The following is a 20,399-nucleotide window of genomic DNA, read 5'->3' as shown; positions in this document are numbered from 1 at the left end:
TTCTGTCCTTTTTTCTCTATGAGGCCGATGTTTGGAAGTATCACAATATTCAGATGGGTCCCTAAACACAAATTCAGAGCAGGCCTTGTTATGACTTTAAAGTGGTGCTCTCATGCCCCTCCCCTTTCCCACACACACACACCATATCCATTCTAACCCATGCCACTCTCTCCTTGCTGCTGGTGGTCCTGCCTTCCCTCCTCAGTGTCTCTAGCTACTTCCTTTCCTGTCCTATAGTCTCTGTCTACTTACCACAACTACTGGTGTTTGGGGGGAAAAGAGCTCTGTTGTTTTATTGGGTGGGCAGGAAGGTGGCTCCCCACACGTATTACTGCAGTGAATGGCTGCCCTGAGAATGGGGCACAGGGAAGGGGTTAAGTAGACAGATGGTAGGAGTGAATGCCACTTGCTGTCTTCTCCATCTGCAAGTACCTCCAGGAACTTTATGAAGTCAGGGAAGAGATTTAGCAGCTTTCCCCACCTTCTGCTGGTACTCTGCTCTCCCTTGGGGTACCCTGTGATGAGGTGTAGAAACCCCACACTGGGACATGAGAGGTTTAGGAGCAGTTCTGGGCCCAAATGATGCTACCCTACTGCACTTGCAGAGTCCACTACAGCTGGAGGAGAAGCTTGAAAGGGAGCCAAAAAGCTAATACGTGGGACAGAGGGGTTAGGAGGACAGATCTACCTTGAAAGCTTTTGAAGAAGGATACTTCTTACTGCAAGGGAGGGGTCTTCAAGCAGGAGCTACCCCAGCTCATAGAAGAGAGTCCAGGGAGGAAACCCAGGTGAGAGAGTTCTTTCTCTCTTGGGCTAAAGAGTGAGAGAAATGTGGGAGGCTGAGTTCTGAGCTGGGAGCCTGACTGGAGATGGGGACTGATCAGGGACTGCAGCTTGCCTGAAACTCTGGATAGAAGGAGAATGTGACAGACCCTAGGCAGATGGACTGCAACCTAGAAACTTTGACCATTGTGAACCTGGGGCGAGCCTGCAAAGAAGAAGACTACCACCTGCTGAGCCCAGCTGAGCTGAAGAGTCTGTTGTTTTTACTATTTTCTGTTGGATTTTAAGCACAGGACTTCGAGGTTCATGGGGAAGCAGATGGTAGGAAGTGGCTCATGGAGGCATCCCCAAAGCACTCTGGGGTGTTTGCTATTACTTTCTCTCTCAGGGCCCTCAGTTGGAGCCTGGTGAAGAGAGAGGGCCTGGGCTCCCATACCAACTCCTTTTCTCTACTTCCCTACTTGGACAGGATAGAGACATTGTAAGCTGCTGAGTCAAGGGCATGCCACCCCAGGGACCTACAGGCAGGCTGAAGACCCTTTCTCTTCTGGGGATGTTGAATTCTATATATTTTGTTGGACTCTGTTTCCTCAGAACTTGGAAACAAGCAGGGAGAACTGGAGGTCCTGGTAATGTCAAGGAACTATGATGTGATTGGAATCACAGAGACTTGGTGGGATAACTCACATGACTGGAGTACTGTCATGGATGGTTATAAACTGTTCAGGAAGGACAGGCAGGGCAGAAAAGGTGGGGGAGTAGCACTGTATGTAAGGGAGCAGTATGACTGCTCAGAGCTCCGGTACGAAACGGTAGAAAAACCTGAGTGTCTCTGGATTAAGTTTAGAAGTGTGTGCAACAAGAGTGATGTAGTGGTGGGAGTCTGCTATAGACCACCGGACCAGGGGGATGAGGTAGATGAGGCTTTCTTCTGGCAGCTCACGGAAGCTACTAGATCGCATGCCCTGATTCTCATGGGTGACTTTAATTTTCCTGATATCTGCTGGGAGAGCAATACTGCGGTGCATAGACAATCCAGGAAGTTTTTGGAAAGTGTAGGGGACAATTTCCTGGTGCAAGTGCTAGAGGAGCCAACTAGGGGGGGCGCTTTTCTTGACCTGCTGCTCACAAACCAGGTAGAATTAGTGGGGGAAGCAAAAGTGGATGGGAATCTGGGAGGCAGTGACCATGAGTTGGTTGAGTTCAGGATCCTGACACAGGGAAGAAAGGTAAGCAGCAGGATACGGACCCTGGACTTCAGGAAAGCAGACTTCGACTCCCTCAGGGAACGGATGGCCAGGATCCCCTGGGGGACTAACTTGAAGGGGAAAGGAGTCCAGGAGAGCTGGCTGTATTTCAAGGAATCCCTGTTGAGGTTACAGGGACAAACCATCCCGATGAGTCGAAAGAATAGTAAATATGGCAGGCGACCGGCTTGGCTTAACGGTGAAATCCTAGCGGATCTTAAACATAAAAAAGAAGCTTACAAGAAGTGGAATGTTGGACATATGACCAGGGAAGAGTATAAAAATATTGCTCGGGCATGTAGGAATGAAATCAGGAGGGCCAAATCGCACCTGGAGCTGCAGCTAGCGAGAGATGTCAAGAGTAACAAGAAGGGTTTCTTCAGGTATGTTGGCAACAAGAAGAAAGCCAAGGAAAGTGTGGGACCCTTACTGAATAAGGGAGGCAACCTAGTGACAGAGGATGTGGAAAAAGCTAATGTACTCAATGCTTTTTTTGCCTCTGTTTTCACTAACAAGGTCAGCTCCCAGACTGCTACGCTGGGCATCACAAAATGGGGAAGAGATGGCCAGCCCTCTGTGGAGATAGAGGTGGTTAGGGACTATTTAGAAAAGCTGGACGTGCACAAGTCCATGGGGCCGGACGAGTTGCATCCGAGAGTGCTGAAGGAATTGGCGGCTGTGATTGCGGAGCCATTGGCCATTATCTTTGAAAACTCGTGGCGAACCGGGGAAGTCCCGGATGACTGGAAAAAGGCTAATGTAGTGCCAATCTTTAAAAAAGGGAAGAAGGAGGATCCTGGGAACTACAGGCCAGTCAGCCTCACCTCAGTCCCTGGAAAAATCATGGAGCAGGTCCTCAAAGAATCAATCTTGAAGTACTTGCATGAGAGGAAAGTGATCAGGAACAGCCAGCATGGATTCACCAAGGGAAGGTCATGCCTGACTAATCTAATCGCCTTTTATCATGAGATTACTGGTTCTGTGGATGAAGGGAAAGCAGTGGATGTATTGTTTCTTGACTTTAGCAAAGCTTTTGACACGGTCTCCCACAGTATTCTTGTCAGCAAGTTAAGGAAGTATGGGCTGGATGAATGCACTATAGGGTGGGTAGAAAGCTGGCTAGATTGTCGGGCTCAACGGGTAGTGATCAATGGCTCCATGTCTAGTTGGCAGCCGGTGTCAAGTGGAGTGCCCCAGGGGTCGGTCCTGGGGCCGGTTTTGTTCAATATCTTCATAAATGATCTGGAGGATGGTGTGGATTGCACTCTCAGCAAATTTGCGGACGATACTAAACTGGGAGGAGTGGTAGATACGCTGGAGGGGAGGGATAGGATACAGAAGGACCTAGACAAATTGGAGGATTGGGCCAAAAGAAATCTGATGAGGTTCAATAAGGATAAGTGCAGGGTCCTGCACTTAGGACGGAAGAATCCAATGCACCGCTACAGACTAGGGACCGAATGGCTAGGCAGCAGTTCTGCGGAAAAGGACCTAGGGGTGACAGTGGACGAGAAGCTGGATATGAGTCAGCAGTGTGCCCTTGTTGCCAAGAAGGCCAATGGCATTTTGGGATGTATACGTAGGGGCATAGCGAGCAGATCGAGGGACGTGATCGTCCCCCTCTATTCGACATTGGTGAGGCCTCATCTGGAGTACTGTGTCCAGTTTTGGGCCCCACACTACAAGAAGGATGTGGATAAATTGGAGAGAGTCCAGCGAAGGGCAACAAAAATGATTAGGGGTCTAGAACACATGACTTATGAGGAGAGGCTGAGGGAGCTGGGATTGTTTAGCCTGCAGAAGAGAAGAATGAGGGGGGATTTGATAGCTGCTTTCAACTACCTGAAAGGGGGTTCCAAAGAGGATGGCTCTAGACTGTTCTCAATGGTAGCAGATGACAGAACGAGGAGTAATGGCCTCAAGTTGCAGTGGGGGAGGTTTAGATTGGATATTAGGAAAAACTTTTTCACTAAGAGGGTGGTGAAACACTGGAATGCGTTGCCTAGGGAGGTGGTGGAATCTCCTTCCTTGGAAGTTTTTAAGGTCAGGCTTGACAAAGCCCTGGCTGGGATGATTTAACTGGGAATTGGTCCTGCTTCGAGCAGGGGGTTGGACTAGATGACCTTCAGGGGTCCCTTCCAACCCTGATATTCTATGATTCTATGATTCTATGAGAACAGGAGAATGTAATTGGTGACCTGACTGGAGTGCCAATTCGCTACCTCCCTTAAGGTCAACTGACCTTCTGGATTGGTGCCCAGTGTAATGTTTAGATATAGTGGGGGGATTTCAAAGTCTCTCTTATGCTGGTGCCTTACCAGGACTGGAAATTAATCAAGTTGAATGTCCTGATTTCTCCTCTGTCAACCCTGAGGACAAAATATAAGTAGACATCCCAGGGACAAAAGGGCCAGGCACAAAGTGGTTCCCAGGGCAGTTCTACAGTCGGCACATGTCTCTCCTCTCATGCTAATCTTTTCAGAATGCTTTTCTGCCATTCAATTAATAGAGCTGCACTGAGGGGAAGGAAAGAGACTGGTGGTAGATACATTCATGCTTCTAAGCCAAGCCTGTTTGAGAGTGCACTGAAGGATTGTGCAGGGAGCTGGCTACAGAAGTGTGGGCAGACAAACTTTGCAAAGGGTGATTGTCAGTATAATTGGAGGATTATAGGGCTTGTTGGTTTCATAGGCTGATTTTGACCTAAGCCAGAGGGATCCCTTAATTTCCCCTGCTCCCCTTACTCCAGGAAGTTGGCTTCCCATCAGGAACAGTGAGGCTAAGGGGTAGGAGAAGCAATCTAATGCATTCATTGGTCTGAGGAAAGGAACTGGTGCTCAGGTAATCTCATGAAGTAGAGAGAGCCTAAATATCCTATACAAAACTAAAAGGTTTCAGAAGAGCTGCATACCTTGGTAAATAGACAAGCAGACAATACCCAGCAGTCAGCCCTAGTACCAGTGGGTGTGGGATTATGAGAAATAAAAATGATAGGTAAGCTATAAAATCACCTCTCTTGAATTCTCCCAGGCCTAAGAGGAGCAAGATTCTAAAGATAAGTGATGTACTATTCACTTGTTTTGTAATGGAAACATTTAGGCTCCAGTAACTCTCATCTTAATGTATTTTTTGAATAGAGTAAATAATAATTATGAATTATTACTGCTTAGTACAGTTCTTACTCCACAGCAGAACAATAAATGGTGGCACCAGCTCTTAACTGTAACTAGTTTTTGGTCTAACTCTAATACCGAAAATCCTGTTTTCCTGTGGGGTAATGTTATCATCTTTCATTTGATAGTGCACATTGTCCTAGATTTAATGATCTTCTGCAGTTAATGATGATGAACAACTATGCAATGAGATGTCAGAGTTTTGACTGTGCCTGTTTGCAAACTCGGGTAATTATGCTCCGTTGTCTAATTGCTTATTTTATTGATATTTTGCTGACATGTTTTTAAGCAACATTTTGTGATTGCAGATAACTAATGGCACAGATCTCTGCTCATTATCATACTTTTACATTTGATTTGTCTGATTGCTGCAGGTGGAAACAATAGGTGATGCATACTGTGTTGCAGCGGGGCTCCATAGGAAGAGCCTTAGTCATGCAAAACCCATTGCTTTGATGGCTTTGAAGATGATGGAACTTTCAGAAGAGGTACTTACACCAGACGGAAGACCTATTAAGGTAACCTCACTGCTCTGTATTCCCAGCTAGTCCCTGGAACCTATCCGTATATCTGATCAAGTACATTCCACCAGATTCTGAATGGTGGTGCAAGGGAATTCTGTTCTTTGTAATGAGGAATTTGGAGCATAATCAAGATATCCCCATCTGTGGCAATGTGTCTTTTGTCAATATTAATTATTTTTATATTCCTCAACAGTCACATGGGGCTCTGTCAATCTACTGTCTCCACATCCCATTGCCAAACTTCTGACAACCCTAATAATGAAGCTGTTGGGGGGTTACCCACCCTCTCTGTCAGGCAGAACCTCCTTCCCTAGTTTGTATTGCTTCCTCATGGTCTGGCATCACAGAGTACCAGGTAATGAAAACCATAGATCTTTTCATAGTAATTCCCAAATCAACTCCAGTTGTTTTGTTTCTGCTAACCTTTCAGCTTGTTTACATCTGGGTTGAGGTGTCCAATGGGGAACATGGTCAGGAATTGGATAGGGACACATATGGCTTCCTTTCCCAAAGGTCATGGCATGTGTGGGTTTTACTAGGTGTACTCAATGGAAAAAAAATGCCCTGGAATGTCCAGGTTTTAATCAGATCCCCTGAACAACATTGTGATGTTGCACTCTATATGATTTTATGAAAATATGCTAATGAGTATGAATATAATGTAACTGGAATATGCTTCATGCAAAAGGTCTCTTGTTAAGGTATCCTTACAAAGCTTATAATCTACTGAGTGCGGTCATCCTGTTTGTGTAAATGTATCACTCTTGTATCTGAAACTAGAAATATGAAATATAACTCTGAGGGCCTACTGTAATTATGCAAAGTGTGGGCCATTAATGGTGGTTTGGAATCTTGATGGCTCCCATCAGCCAGGACAATTGTGGATGGCTCTGTTTGCAGTCAGGCGTTCCTGTGAGTCAGGCTGGGAGGAATGAAGGCTTAGAGTCTTACAGGACATGTGACCATGTCACCTGGTACTGAAATCCATCTTAAACCTGGTGCTCTTCCATTTAGAAGGGGGGTTAGGGACCCAGAGAGGGACAAAGGATTCCCATCTTGTGCAAAAGATATATAAGGGAGTGGAACAGAACAAAGGGGGCTGCAGTCATGAGAAATCCCCTAGCTACCACCTGAGCTGGAACAAGGGCCAGGGGAAACAATTGTGCCCAGACTAGGAAGGTGTCCAGTCTGTGAAAGAAACTTATTGAAACATCTCTGAGAGTGAGATTTTTATCTGTATTCAGTTTTATTACTATATTAGGCTTAGACTTGTGTGTTTTATTTTATTTTGCTTGGTAATTCACTTTGTTGTGTCTGTTACTACTTGGAACCACTTAAATCCTACTTTCTGGATTTAATCACTTTTTATTTATTAATTAACCCAGAGTATGTATTAATATCTGGGGCAGGGCAAACAGCTGTGCATATCTCTCTATCAGTGTTATAGAGGGCGAACAATTTATGAGTTTGCCCTGTATAAGCTTTATACAGGGTAAAATGGATTCATTTGGGGTTTGGACCCATTGGGAGATGAGCATCTGAATGTCAAAGACAGGAACACTTCTTAAGCTGCTTTCAGTTTAAGCCTACAGCTGTTAGAGGACATGGTTCGGACCTGGGTCTTGTTCTGCAGCAGGCTAGCAGGTCTGGCTCAAACCAGGCAGGACACTGAAATCCCAAGCTGCCAGGGCAGGTAAGCAGGGGCAGAAGTAGTTTTGACACATCAGTTGGCAACCCCAAAGGGGTTTCTGTGATCCAACTTCTCACAAACATGAAATAAGGAAGACTCATACACATATCTGTATACAGTGCTGTACTCCGCTACTGTGAAAGGAGTGCTTCATGGGTCCTATCTTTACATTTTCCTACTATTATACTGTTTTACTGGTTAAATTGCATTTCCTGAAATGCAGACTTTTAATTTTCAAAAGCAAAGCATTATCTAAGAGAAACTGTTACCGAAAATGGAGGAGTTGAATGTAGAGCAGTTTTCAGGGCAGACTGCTTGACAAAGGCCATGCCGGGGAGAAGTCTAGGTTGACTCCCCACAAGGTGCTTTGCATGTTGTCTGAATCGCATGGTAAAGAGTGTACTTACTAGAGCTGGTTGGAAAATGAGGGGGTTTTCCATAGAAAATTCTGATTTGGGGGCAAGAACTCAAATACCAAAAATTGTTGTTGGCCAAAACTAAAAATATTCAGGCAACCCCCATCCCACCAAAATCAGTTCAGAAATGCTGCTCCGGTGTCTCATGGGAAGGGTAGTGTGGGTGCCTTATGCACTTTTGGAGCAAATTACAATGTCCTATGCACCACAGTGCCATGATGCACCACCACCCATTTCCAAGCATGAAAGGCCCAGGCAATGGCGAATCCTGGGGGATGTGGTCTAGCCTGGGAGCCCAGCCCATAGATGAGAATGGGGACCTAAGGCAACCAAAATACAAGTCCCATGAGATGGCATGGTAGCATATCCACACAGATATATTTCAGTTTTCAGGGATTTGAGGGAGAAGGAGGGTTAAAGAAAAAATAAATTCTGCAGAAAACACACTTTTTGCAGAAACCCCAATTTTCTGTCAAAAACCTATTCAGGTGGAAAATTTTCATCCAGCCCTAGTATTAGGGAGACAAGGTTGGTGAGGTGATATTTTTTTATTGGACCATCTTCTGTTAGTGAGATAGACAAGCTTTTGAGCCACACGGAGCTCTTCTTCAGCTTGAAAGCTTGTCTCTCTCACCCACAGAATTTGGTTCAGTAAAAGATATTACCTCATCTACCTGGTCTCCCTAATGTCTTGGGACTGACATGGCCACAACTACTCTGCATACAGCTCTCGTATTGGCATTTGAAGAGGGGGGGAAAAGCATAAACAGGCACATATTTTTCCTACAGACAACTGAAAAGGCAGCATTTTCAGCATTTCACCTATGGACATTTACAGTTGATTCATTTGGTTGTATTTTTGGAGGACCGTTTCTTACAGATTATTGGATAAACACAACAATTCCCAAACAATGAAGGCTGATTAATAATTTGTAACATGTAACACATGGGAAGGGGTGCCTTCTAGACCAGGGGTTCTCTATCTTTTTCTTTCTGAAATGCTATAAAAATTCCCTGGCCCACCTGTGCCACAACAACTGTTTTTCTCCATATTCAGTAGATTAAAAGCCTGGGCTGGCATTAGGGGGTAGCAAGCAGGACAATGTCTCAGGGCCTGACTACGTAGGCAGCTCCACAAAGCTAAGTTGCTCAGGCTTTCGCTTCAACTTTGGGTGGCGGGGCTTGGGCTTCAGCTTTCTTCCCTGGGCCCAAGTCTAACGTCGGCTCTGCTCTCTGATTTATTTTGGGGGACCTCCTGAAACCTGCTTATGGCCCTTAGAGGTCCCTGGACCCCGGTTGAGAACCACTGTTATAGACTACTTGTTCTAGATATCTGTTGGTTTTTTAAAAAATATATTGCTGTGATCATGGTGATATTTTCAGGTGTGTGACTGACAAGCAGGCTCATAGTGTTGACCAATTCTTTACCCTGCTACCCAGAACAGGTTCACACACAGACTCTTGAGCTGAAGAAGTATGTTGTTTGTTCACTGTGATTAGTCCACTGAAACAGGGCACAGCACAGGATTAAATGCAAGTGCACACCCACATTCAGGGGCTTGCCTTAAATACATTCATAGAATCATAGAACTGGAAATGACTTCGAGTCTCCTGCACTCAAGGCAGGACTAAGTATTATCTAGACCAGCGTTTCCCAAACCTTTTTGGCCACGGAACACTTTTTAGCCTATTATGGAACACTTATATAATATAATATATAATATAATATTATTTTGTAGTCGTTTGGTTTTCAAATAAAAAATTATTTATGCTCAAATATATTTTATTTTATAAAACAAGCAAAAATACAAATTTAAAATAACTTGAACTAACAATTTCTAACTGGAGAGCATGTACAAAGTAGTACAAAAATCAAGTGCAAGCGTCAAAATTAAATTCTAGATTCTTTCACAGAACACCTATTCACATCGTGCGGAACACCAGTGTTCCGCGGAATATAGTTTGGGAAACAGTGATCTAGACCATTCCTAACAGGTGTTTGTCCAACCTGCTCTTAAAAATATCCAATGATGGAAATTCCACAACCTCCCGAGGCAATTTATTCCAGTGCTTAACCACTCTGACAAGAAGTTCTTCCTAATGTCCAACCTAAACCGTCCTTGCTGCAATTTATGCCCATTTCTTCTTGTCCTATCCTCAGAGGTTAAGAAGAATAATTTTCCTCCCTCCTCCTTGTAACAACCTTTTACATACTTGAAAACTGTTATCATGTCCCCTCTCAGTCTTCTCTTCTCCAGACTAAACAAACCCAATTTTTTTCAATCTTCTCTCGTAGGTTATGTTTTCTAGTCCTTTAATAATTTTTGTTGCTCTTCTCTGGACTGTCTACAATTTGTCCACATCTTTCCTGAAATTTCGTGCCCAGAACTGGACACAATGCTACAGCTGAGACCTAATCAGTGTGGAGTAGAGCGGCAGAATTACTTCTTGTATCTGCATGCATCTGATGAAGTGAGCTGTAGCTCACGAAAGCTTATGCTGAAATAAATTTGTCAGTCTCTAAGGTGCCACAAATACTCCTTTTCTTTTTTGCGTATACAGACTAACACAGCTGCTACTCTGAAACTTCTTGTATCTTGCTTACAATACTCCTGCTAATACACCCCAGAATGATGTTTGCTTTTTTTTGCAACAGCATTACACTGTTGACTCTCATTTAGCTTGTGATCCACTATGACCCCCAGATCCCTTTCCAGAGTACTCCTTCCTAGGCAGTCATTTCCCATTGTTACAAAGTTAATCATTATATATTATATAAACACTTTTCTGCCTAACATTAAGATTAGTTTGCCAGCTCAGTTGTTTACCGATTGGATTGCTGGCTCAGCTTTTTACCTGGCTGTTTTTTTATTCACAGACAACCAGGCATCTTTTCACATGTCCCAACACCAAAAGTATACGTTCTACATATTACATCCTACACATAAGAAATTGTGAACTGTTTTTATTATTATGTCATTATTATTTTATAGTAAGTTCCCTAGCACTGCAACAATTGGTTTTTAAAAAATTGTAAGAGCATGAAAGGACTGTAGAAGAAAAGTGCTTTTGAAGGGAATACAGTCAAGAATGGTCAAATATTATGCCTAAAAATCTTAACAGTGTCTCTTTCTAGTTCGGCAAAGAAAAAAAATCAATCTGGGTACATCACATATTGCATGTAAAAATTAGATACTATCCCTTTTTAATCTGAAAATCCATCTGGCTCCACTCTTAACTCTAGAAATATTAAGGGGACAAGCCTGAGCTGGTGTAAATCATCCTAGCCCCATTCATAGATTTATTGATTTTAAGGCCAGAAGAGTTCATTAGATCACCATCTAGTCAGACCTCCTGTATGACACAAACCATAGAATTTCACCCAGTAACCTCTGTATTGAACCGAATAACTTGGGTTTGGCTAAAGCAAATCTTCCAGAAAGGCATCCAGTCTTGATCTGAATACATCAAGAGACAGAGAATTCACCACTTTCCTTGAGTAGTTTGTTCCAATGGTTAATAACCCTCAGTGTTAAAAATATATGCCTTATCTCTAATTTGAACTTTTCTAGCTTTAACTTGCAACCAGGACTGACATAACTATGATGATTTTCCCCATCTGAGGAGGTGCCAGTTAGAGTATGTATTGTTTTATAAAACATGGAGGCACCTATTCTGCAATCAGATTCACATAGTGGGGACGTTTGTACCTGTGTGGATCTGACTGTATGGGAAGGGGTCTTTAAGTTTGTATGAAAGTTGAAGTCTTTTTTCATTGCTTCAGCTGGCTTTGGATCAGGCTCTATATTTGGAATTAACCTATTGTATTTATAAATAATATATTAATTCGAAAAGATAATCATGATTAATCACAGTTTTAATCGCAGTTAAACAATAAATACCAATTGAAATTTATTAAATATTGTAGATGTTTTTCTGTATTTTCAAATATTATTGATTTCAGTTACAACACAGAATACAAAGTGTACATTACTCACGTTATATTATTTCTATTACAAATATTTGCATTCTAAAATGATAAACAAAAGAAATAGTATTTTTCAAGTCCCCTTATACAAGTACCATAGCGCAATCTCTATTGTGAAAACACAACTTACAAATGTAGATTTTTGTTTTTGTTATATAATTGCACTCAAAAACAAAACAGTATAGGCTCTAAAGTTTTACAGGTTCACTCAGTCCTACTTTTTGTTCAGCCAATCGCTAAGACAAACAAGTTTGTTTACATTTATGGGAGATAATGATGCCCTCTTCTTATTTACAATGTCACCTGAAAGTGAGAACAGATGTTCGCATGGCACTTTTGTAGCCAGCATCGCAAGGTATTTACATGCCAGATCTGCTAAACATTTGTATGCCCCTTCATGCTTTGGCCACCATTCCAGAGGACATGGTTCCATGCTGATGACGCGTGTTAAGAACATAATGCGTTAATTAAATTTGTGACTGAACTCCTTGGGGGAGAATTGTATGTCTCCTTCTCTGTGTTTTACCCGCATTCTGCCATATTTCATGTTATAGCAGTCTCGGATGATGACCCAGCATGTGGTGTTCATTTTAAGAACACTTTCACTGCAGATTTGACAAAACACAAAGAAGGTACCAATGTGTGATTTCTAAAGATAGCTACAGCACTCAATTTAAGAATCTGAAGTGCCTTCCAAAATCTGATTGGGATGAGGTGGGTAGCATGCTTTCAGAAGTCTTCAAAGAGAAACTACAGAACCACCAAAAAAGAAAATCAACCTTCTGCTGGTGGCATCTCACTCCGATAATGAAAATGAACATGCATTGATCTGCACTGCTTTGGATCATTATCAGGCAGAACCTGTGATCAGCATGGACACATTCCTCTGGAATGGTGGTTGAAGCATGAAGGGACATATGAATCTAATGCATCTGGCATGTAAATATCTTGCAAGGCTGGCTACAGCAGTGCCGTGAGAATGCCTGTTCTCACTTTCAGGTAACATTGTAAACAAGAAGCGGGCAGCATTATCTCCTGCAAATGTAAACAAACTTATTTGAGCGATTGGCTGAACAAGAAGTAGGACTGAGTTTTATTTTAGAAATTCAATTATTTTTGGTACATAATTCTACATTTGTAAGTTCAACTTTCATTATAAAGAGATTGCATTATGGTACTTGTATTAAGTTAATTGAAAAATACTATTTCTTTTATTTTTACAGTGCAAATATTTATAATAAAAATAAATATAAAGTGAGCACAATACACTTTGTATTCTGTGTTGTGATTGAAATAAATATATTTGAAAATGTGGAAAACTTCCAAAATATTTATATAAATAGTAGTCTATTATTGTTTAATAGCTTGATTAATCATGACTACTTTTTTTAATCACGCGATTAATAGGGATTAATTTTTTTAATCACTTGACAGCCCTACTTTAAAAGCTGTATTGGATACAAACGGGTGCAACTGTAAGGCTGCTATATGCCTAGGTTAAAGATGTTATTTGAATGAAGGTACACTATGATGTGTCCCCCTTTGCAGTGTACACTAACTGAAATCAAGTACTGAGTGTACACTTACTGAAATCAATGGCAGACCTTCCACTCACATCAGTGAGAGCTGAATTGTGCTCTTTGTACTTGTCCATGGTAGGTTCTCCTGAGAACTAGACACATTTCCCTACTCCTTGTCTGCATTGTTGTAGATAGAGTGCTGACATGTTTAGAGGTTGTATTATAGCATAACATTTATGTAAGTATTTATATATTTCAAAATCTCTCGAAATTAGACACCAGTTTTGCCAGTTTCTTTTGACATCTATCTTTTTAATATCTTTAATTGCTTTAACATATTTGTATGACCAAAGCTATTTTCATTAGACAAAAAGAAAAGGAGTACTTGTGGCACCTTAGAGACTAACAAATTTATTTGAGCATAAGCTTTTGTGTGCTACAACTCACTTCATCAGATGCACCTTAGATGATTAAAAAAATTAGTCATGATTAATCAAGCTAACTTAATACAAGTACCATAGTGCAATCTCTTTATAATGAAAGTTAAACTTACAAATGTAGAAGTATGTACCAAAAATAACTGAATTTCTAAAATAACACTCAGTTCTACTTCTTGTTCAGCCAATTGCTCAAACAAGTTGTTTACATTTGCAGGAGATAATGCTGCCCGCTTGTTTACAATGTTACCTGAAAGTGAGAACAGGCATTCTCACGGCACTGCTGTAGCCAGCCTTGCAAGATATTTACATGCCAGATGCATTAGATTCATATGTCCCTCCATGCTTCAACCATTCCAGAGGACATGCATCTGTGCTGATCACAGGTTCTGCCTGATAATGATCCAAAGATGCATCCGATGAAGTGAGCTGTAGCTCACAAAAGCTTATGCTCAAATAAATTTGTTAGTCTCGAAGGTGCCACGAGTCCTCCTTTTCTTTTTGCGAATACAGACTAACACGGCTGCTACTCTGAAACCTTCATTAGACAGTGTACTGTAGTAGCAGTTTTAGAGAAGTGAGTCAATTACTGCATTAAGTCTCAGACACACATTTAAAATTAAATTGTAATCATATTAATACTAAATTACCTACTGTTCACAGTTGCTAATCAGAATTACATTTTGTGTTTCTCCCACTAAAATGGCTAATAACTACTTGTTTAACTGCAGGTAATGGTTATTCTTCAAGTCACTGCCCACATACATTCCACTGTTGGTGTCTGTGTGCCCAGCGTGTACCTATCAGAAACTTTTTCCTGCAATGGTACCTGTTGTGAGGCTCAAGTGTCCTCTACCGCTGCGCACCACTGCGTCCAAGTATAAAGGGCAGAGTCCCCCCCCACCCCCGCAAGTTCCTTCTTACTACCTGTGGCAGTCGTTGGAACGCCTGTTCATTGCAGAACAATTTCTCTTAGCTCTGTATATAATATAGTTAATTTAGTAGTTAGTACAGTTAGCACGGTTGGTAAGTTTTAGCTGTTTTTTTAAAAAAGAGTTTTTCAATTTTGTTGTTTTTTCCCATTTCGGGGTCCTGCCGCCAGCACCAAGGCATGCCTCAGTCATCAGGTTTCAAGCCATATGTTTCTTGCTCCAGCCCAGGCTGGTGAGCACAATAAGGTATCTGAACTGCCTGAGCAAACTACATTTGAAAGGCCAGTGCCAACTTTGCTGGGAATTCAAACCTAGAACAGAGAAGGACCGGGAGGCTAGGCTGAAATTCCTGCTGGTTGACGCGGCACTCAGGCCACCATTGGAACAGTCCCAGTCTCACTCAGTGCTGAGTGCTGCACCTTCCACAACACTGGAAGTGTGCTTCTCGCTGGAGTCCCAGCACCGATCTCCCCCCCCCGCCATGCTGAGGAAGAAATATAAGACTTGTTAAGAGGCTCTGACCAGGGGAAGATCTCCATTTTTTAAGTCTAGGGAGAGGGGCAAGGAGTTGAGTTGAGTGCATTGGAAATCGAACCACTCCTCCTCCAAATCAGTTCCTAAGATGGCCTTTTGTCTCCGGCACTGCAAAGGGCACCATTGAGCCTGGTGCCAGAAGTGACACCATCAGCTTAAGAAGTGATCTCCATGCTGACTACACAGGAGGCATTTGCAGCACCAAGGAATTTGCTCTCTCTCAGTGCTGGTGTCTCCAACAGTGCAGGAGTCCAATCCATCGGCACCATTGCCCCATCTGACACCAGCTCCAGCAGTTCAGCTTGCAGTACTGCACCAACTGCCTACTTCTCAGAGAGTGGGCCCATTGGTACCATTCCAGGAAGAGCCAGCAGTGATGGAAAGGTTCCTTCCATCCCTGGGTTCTCGTCACCAGTCCCTGACACCAAGGGGAACTGCTTTTCCATGGCTGGAGGAAGGGGAATTTTTGTCGTTGGTCTTGGAGTGGGATTTTATGTCTCACAAGCCTGAAGCAGGACCCTCCAGTCCCCTCAGAGGTCCTCATGCACCACAATGCTGCCATGGAAATGTAATCAGGAGCTCATTGGGGTCCTGTCATGTATCATTGGCCTTTTTGGAACCCATGGGGGTTTCCTCCAGATCTTCCCCTCACTATGCCTACTCAGTGCCCTCGTCTAGACAGGGGGAGACTACACACCAAGCTGCCAGTGTCTGCTACCAGGCATTAGAAAGAGGTCATAAAAGCGGAGGAACAGCCTGCAGGAGAAATTCAACCACTTCCATTCTTGGCTTCCTCATCCTGTCTGGACAAGGCAGTTTCTCCTGGTGATTTTAAAGCTGATGAGACATTGTTAAAGAGAGGGCTGTAGACTTGGGCATTCAGGTCAAGGAGGTCAGGGAATCTTCACATCACCCAATTTGACATTTTATAGATGGCAGACACCCTCCAGGATTCTGTTAGTCCTCCCAACTGTTTGAGGCTGTGCAGACCGAATAAAAGGATAATAGTCACAACTCAGAGAATCTCTTCTTGGGTAGCTCCCTGCATACACAAGTGCTATGACTTAGCTAATGTCACCCCTCTGAGCAGAGTCACAGCTCATTCAACAAGATCACAATATTGGCTTCAGCAGAGTTTCTGGAGCAGGTTCTGATTGTAGACATCTGTAGAGTGGCAACTTGGTCCTCATTCCACATGTTTGCTTCCCATTATACTGTTGCTCAAGACTCCAGAGATGATGCTAAAATTGGAAAAGTTGTCCTCCAATATTTATTTAAATAGACTCTAGTGACAAATGTACCTGCCCTGGGAGGGAAGCCCATCTGGGTTCTCCACAGATTCCATGTCTGTGGTCCCCAGAAGATTTAGCTTGACACATCAACATCAGAGATGTTTTCATGACTCGGTACAAGTCAATCATGGAAATCATGGAGGTCATGGATTCTGCGATTTTATGAGATCAGCAACTTCCTCAAAATTCCACTAACTCAGCCCCAGGTGGCCGGGCTTGGGTTCTGGCCCTGTGTGGCAAGACTTGGGCTCTGAGCCCTGCCACCCGTGACTGAAGCCCAAACACTGTTTCCCATAACTTCGCTTCACGGAGACCCCTGTGGCATGGGGCCCCAGGCAATTGACCTGGTTGCTACCCCCTAACACCAGCCTTTTGAACATTTCTGTGATTTTATTATTGCCCACATCCTGTCCATGACTTTTAATAAAAATATCCAAGCTAAAATGTTAGCCTTACTTGTGAGTCACCAAGAGTGAAATGCACATGTGCAATCACTCAAAGAAGAAAAAACTGTTACTAACCTGTTAGTAGCTGTTGCTCTTCGAGATGCATTGCACATGTCCATTTCACAACCTGCCCTTCTACCCCTCTGCATTGGAATTCTGCCAAGGAGGAACTGAGAGGGGGCTAGGGGCGACTCTGCCCTTTATACCTGCATGCAGAATAGTAGAGGATGCTCAAGCCACCCAATGGGTGCTACTGTGGGAACAAGTTTCCTCTGGCTGTGCGCTGGGCATGCAGACACCAAGAGTGGAATGGACATGTGCAATGCATCTCCCAGAACAACAGTTACTAAACAGTTTAGTAACTATTTTTCAGTCATTCCATGGAATATATTAAACTGCAAACCACTGAAATTTAACTTTGTTAATGAGCTTACAGCTTTTAGTATAAAATTATTCCCTCTTCCCCCCCCCTTTTATTTTGATAATACTTTCTACTGTGAAGCAGACCCAATTATGCCATATTGGTATTTACAGGGATTTCTTTTTTTAGAGACAACTCTTAGCTAACCCCTCTGAGATCATAGTTGGAAGCTGAAAATTTAGAAATGAACCACTAGAAATGTGTAGTCATACTAACTTCTATGCTGTATTTTTTAAAATGGTGGATTGTTTAGGAATTATTTTTTAAACATATCCCTCCAATTGTGAACTTCAGTCAGTTGTGTTGCCTACAGAGGTTTTAGTTCCACAGAACAAAGGGAAAAGATCTAGAGAATATGAAGGGTCTAGCTGCTGCTCTGGGGCTAGGAAACATTTGTTTGGCATTTAAGGGAGTTTGGGGCGATATGATTATGGATCACTGAGCGTGTTTACATTAGAAATAAACTTTTCTGGTATATTTTGTGGTGTTATGAGGGTTGAATTCACAAAAATGTAAATGTTTACATATTTGGCTCATGTTTGAAGTAATGATTGCTATAATAAAAACTGAGCTTGTGAGATAACAGAAAAAGGAAGTCAACAAGTTAGGAAAACAATAGTAAAATAAAGCAATAAATGGAAAGCTACAGTATCATAAAGTTGGAAAATTAGGGCCAGATTTCCATAAAATTGCACAAACAAAATGCATCCACAGATGACCAGATATACTATTGCATATTCTTTTTGTAAAGGGAAATCACGCCTCACCAATGTACTAGAATTCTTTGAGGGGGTCAACAAGCATGTGGACAAGGGAGAGACAGTGGATATGGTGTACTTAAATTTTCTGTAAGCCTTTGACAAGGTCTCTCACCAAAGGCTCTTAAGCAAAGTAAGCTGTCATGGGATAAGAGGGAAGGTCCTCTCATGTATTGGTAACTGGTTAAAGATAGAGGGAAAAAAAGGGAGTAGGAATAAATGGTCAGTTTTCAGAATGGAGAGAGGTAAATAGTAGTGTCCCCCAGGGAGTCGTCCTAGTCAACATTTTCATAAATGATCTGGAAAAAGAGGTAAACAGTAAGGTGGCAAAATTTGCAGATGATGCAAAACTACTCAGGATAGTTAAGTCCAAAGCAGACTGCGAAGAGCTACAGAAAGATCTCACAAAACTGGGTGACTGGGCAGCAAAATGGCAGATGAAATTCAATGTGGATAAATGTAAAGTAATGTACATTGGAAACCAGAATCCCACCTATACATATAAAATGATGGGGTCTCAATTAGCTGTTACCACTCAAGAAAGTGATCTTGGAGTCATTGTGAATAGTTCTCTGAAAACATCCACTCAATGTACAGTGGCAGTCAAAAAAAAGAGAACAGAATGTTGGGAATCATTAAGAAAGGGATAGATAAAAAGACAGAAAATATCATATTGCCTCTATATAAATCCATGGTATGCCCACATCTTGAATACCGCGTGCAGATGTGGTCGCCCCATCTCAAAAAAGATATATTGGAATTGGAAAAGGTTTATGAAAGGGCAACAAAAATGATTAGGGGATTAGGGCTGCCATATGAGGAGAGATTCATAAGACTGGGACTTTTCAGCTTGGAAAAGAGACGACTAAGGGGGGATATGATAGAGGTCTATAAAATCACGACAGGTGTGGAGAAAGTAAATAAGGAAGTGTTATTTACTCCTCATAACACAAGAACTAAGGGTTACCAAATGAAATTAATAGGTAGCAGGTTTAAAACAAACAAAAGGAACTCCTTGCCAGGAGATGTTGTGAAGGCCAAGACTATAACAGGGTTAAAAAAAGAACTAGATACATTCATGGAGGATAGGTCCATCAATGGCTATTAGCCAGGATGGGCAGGGATGGTGTCCCTAGCCTCTATTTGCAAGAAGCTGGGAATGGGCGACAGGGGATGGATCACCTAATGATTGCCTGTTCTGTTCATTCCCTCTGAGGGACCCGGCATTGGCCACTATTGGAAGGCAGGATACTGGGCTAGATGGACCTTTGGCCTGACCCAATATGGCTGTTCTTATGTATGCATTTATCTAACCATTTGTACGTGCCATTAGCCTGGGTATTATAATAATTATGGCAGTGGTTCTCAACCAGTGGTAAGCGTACCCCTGAGCGAAAGCAGAGGTCTTCCAGGGGCTACATCAACTCATCTAGATACTTGCCTAGTTTTACAACAGGCTACATAAAAAAAGCACTTGAAGTCAATACAAACTAAAATTTTATACAAACAAAATGAGAAAGTAAGCAATTTTTCAGTAATAGTGTGCTGTGGCACTTTTATACTTCTATGTCTGATTTTGTAAGCAAGTAGTTTAAGTGAGTTGAAACTTGGGGTACACAAGACAAATTGGACTCCTGAAAGGGGTACAGTAGTCTGGAAAAGTTGAGAGCCACTGAATTATGGTAACCACACACACACACACAGATTTTGGGCATGCAGTTATGAAAATCTGGCCTGTAAAACAATATACGTGTGACCTTATAAACTACATTTAATCTTGATGAAACTTGAGATTGGCTGCAGGTGTATGACTTGGGTCTGTTAAAAGGCTTGTTTTATGTCCAGCACATCACATTACACTGACTCACATCTCTCAGCATTTATATGAGACCTGGTATGCAGCAAAAGCATTTCCAGAGCTTTGTCACTTTCAATAGAGCTAAAGGAAGCAGAAATGTGATAGGAAAATGGAGACCCTGATCCTGTATTCCTTTAATGTCCTGTGATTTACAATGTACTAAAAGCTTTCTGGCTTTAGCAGAGAAAGCAGGAGAGTGGTAGATCTGACAGCTTTCACACATCCTGTCACCACTGTTGTAATACATAATCTCTTCTGTGATTTGTTTCTGAAAGAAATATTGCTAACAGTGAATGGGTTGATACTGCAACTGTCTAGTGGGCAAATCCTGAGCTCATGAATTATTGTTTTACTTTGTCCATACTCACGCAAACTCTCAT

The 20,399-nt window shown here is 42.3% G+C and overlaps 1 protein-coding gene across 1 annotated transcript in view; it reads left to right on the top strand.

The window, feature by feature from the left end:
• GUCY1A2 (guanylate cyclase 1 soluble subunit alpha 2) overlaps nucleotides 1-20,399 on the top strand; it is a 281,473-nt gene that overhangs the window by 177,376 nt on the left and 83,698 nt on the right. The window contains exon 6 of the mRNA XM_077805894.1: nucleotides 5,578-5,721. Coding sequence (XP_077662020.1) covers nucleotides 5,578-5,721 — 144 coding nt within the window. The remainder of the gene's footprint in view (nucleotides 1-5,577; nucleotides 5,722-20,399) is intronic.

Source organism: Eretmochelys imbricata, chromosome 1 (assembly GCF_965152235.1).
Source record: "Eretmochelys imbricata isolate rEreImb1 chromosome 1, rEreImb1.hap1, whole genome shotgun sequence".
In the NCBI taxonomy this organism is placed as follows: domain Eukaryota; kingdom Metazoa; phylum Chordata; order Testudines; family Cheloniidae; genus Eretmochelys; species Eretmochelys imbricata.
The sequence above is the reverse complement of the archived record's forward strand: the minus strand, read 5'-3'. Positions and strand labels throughout refer to the sequence as shown.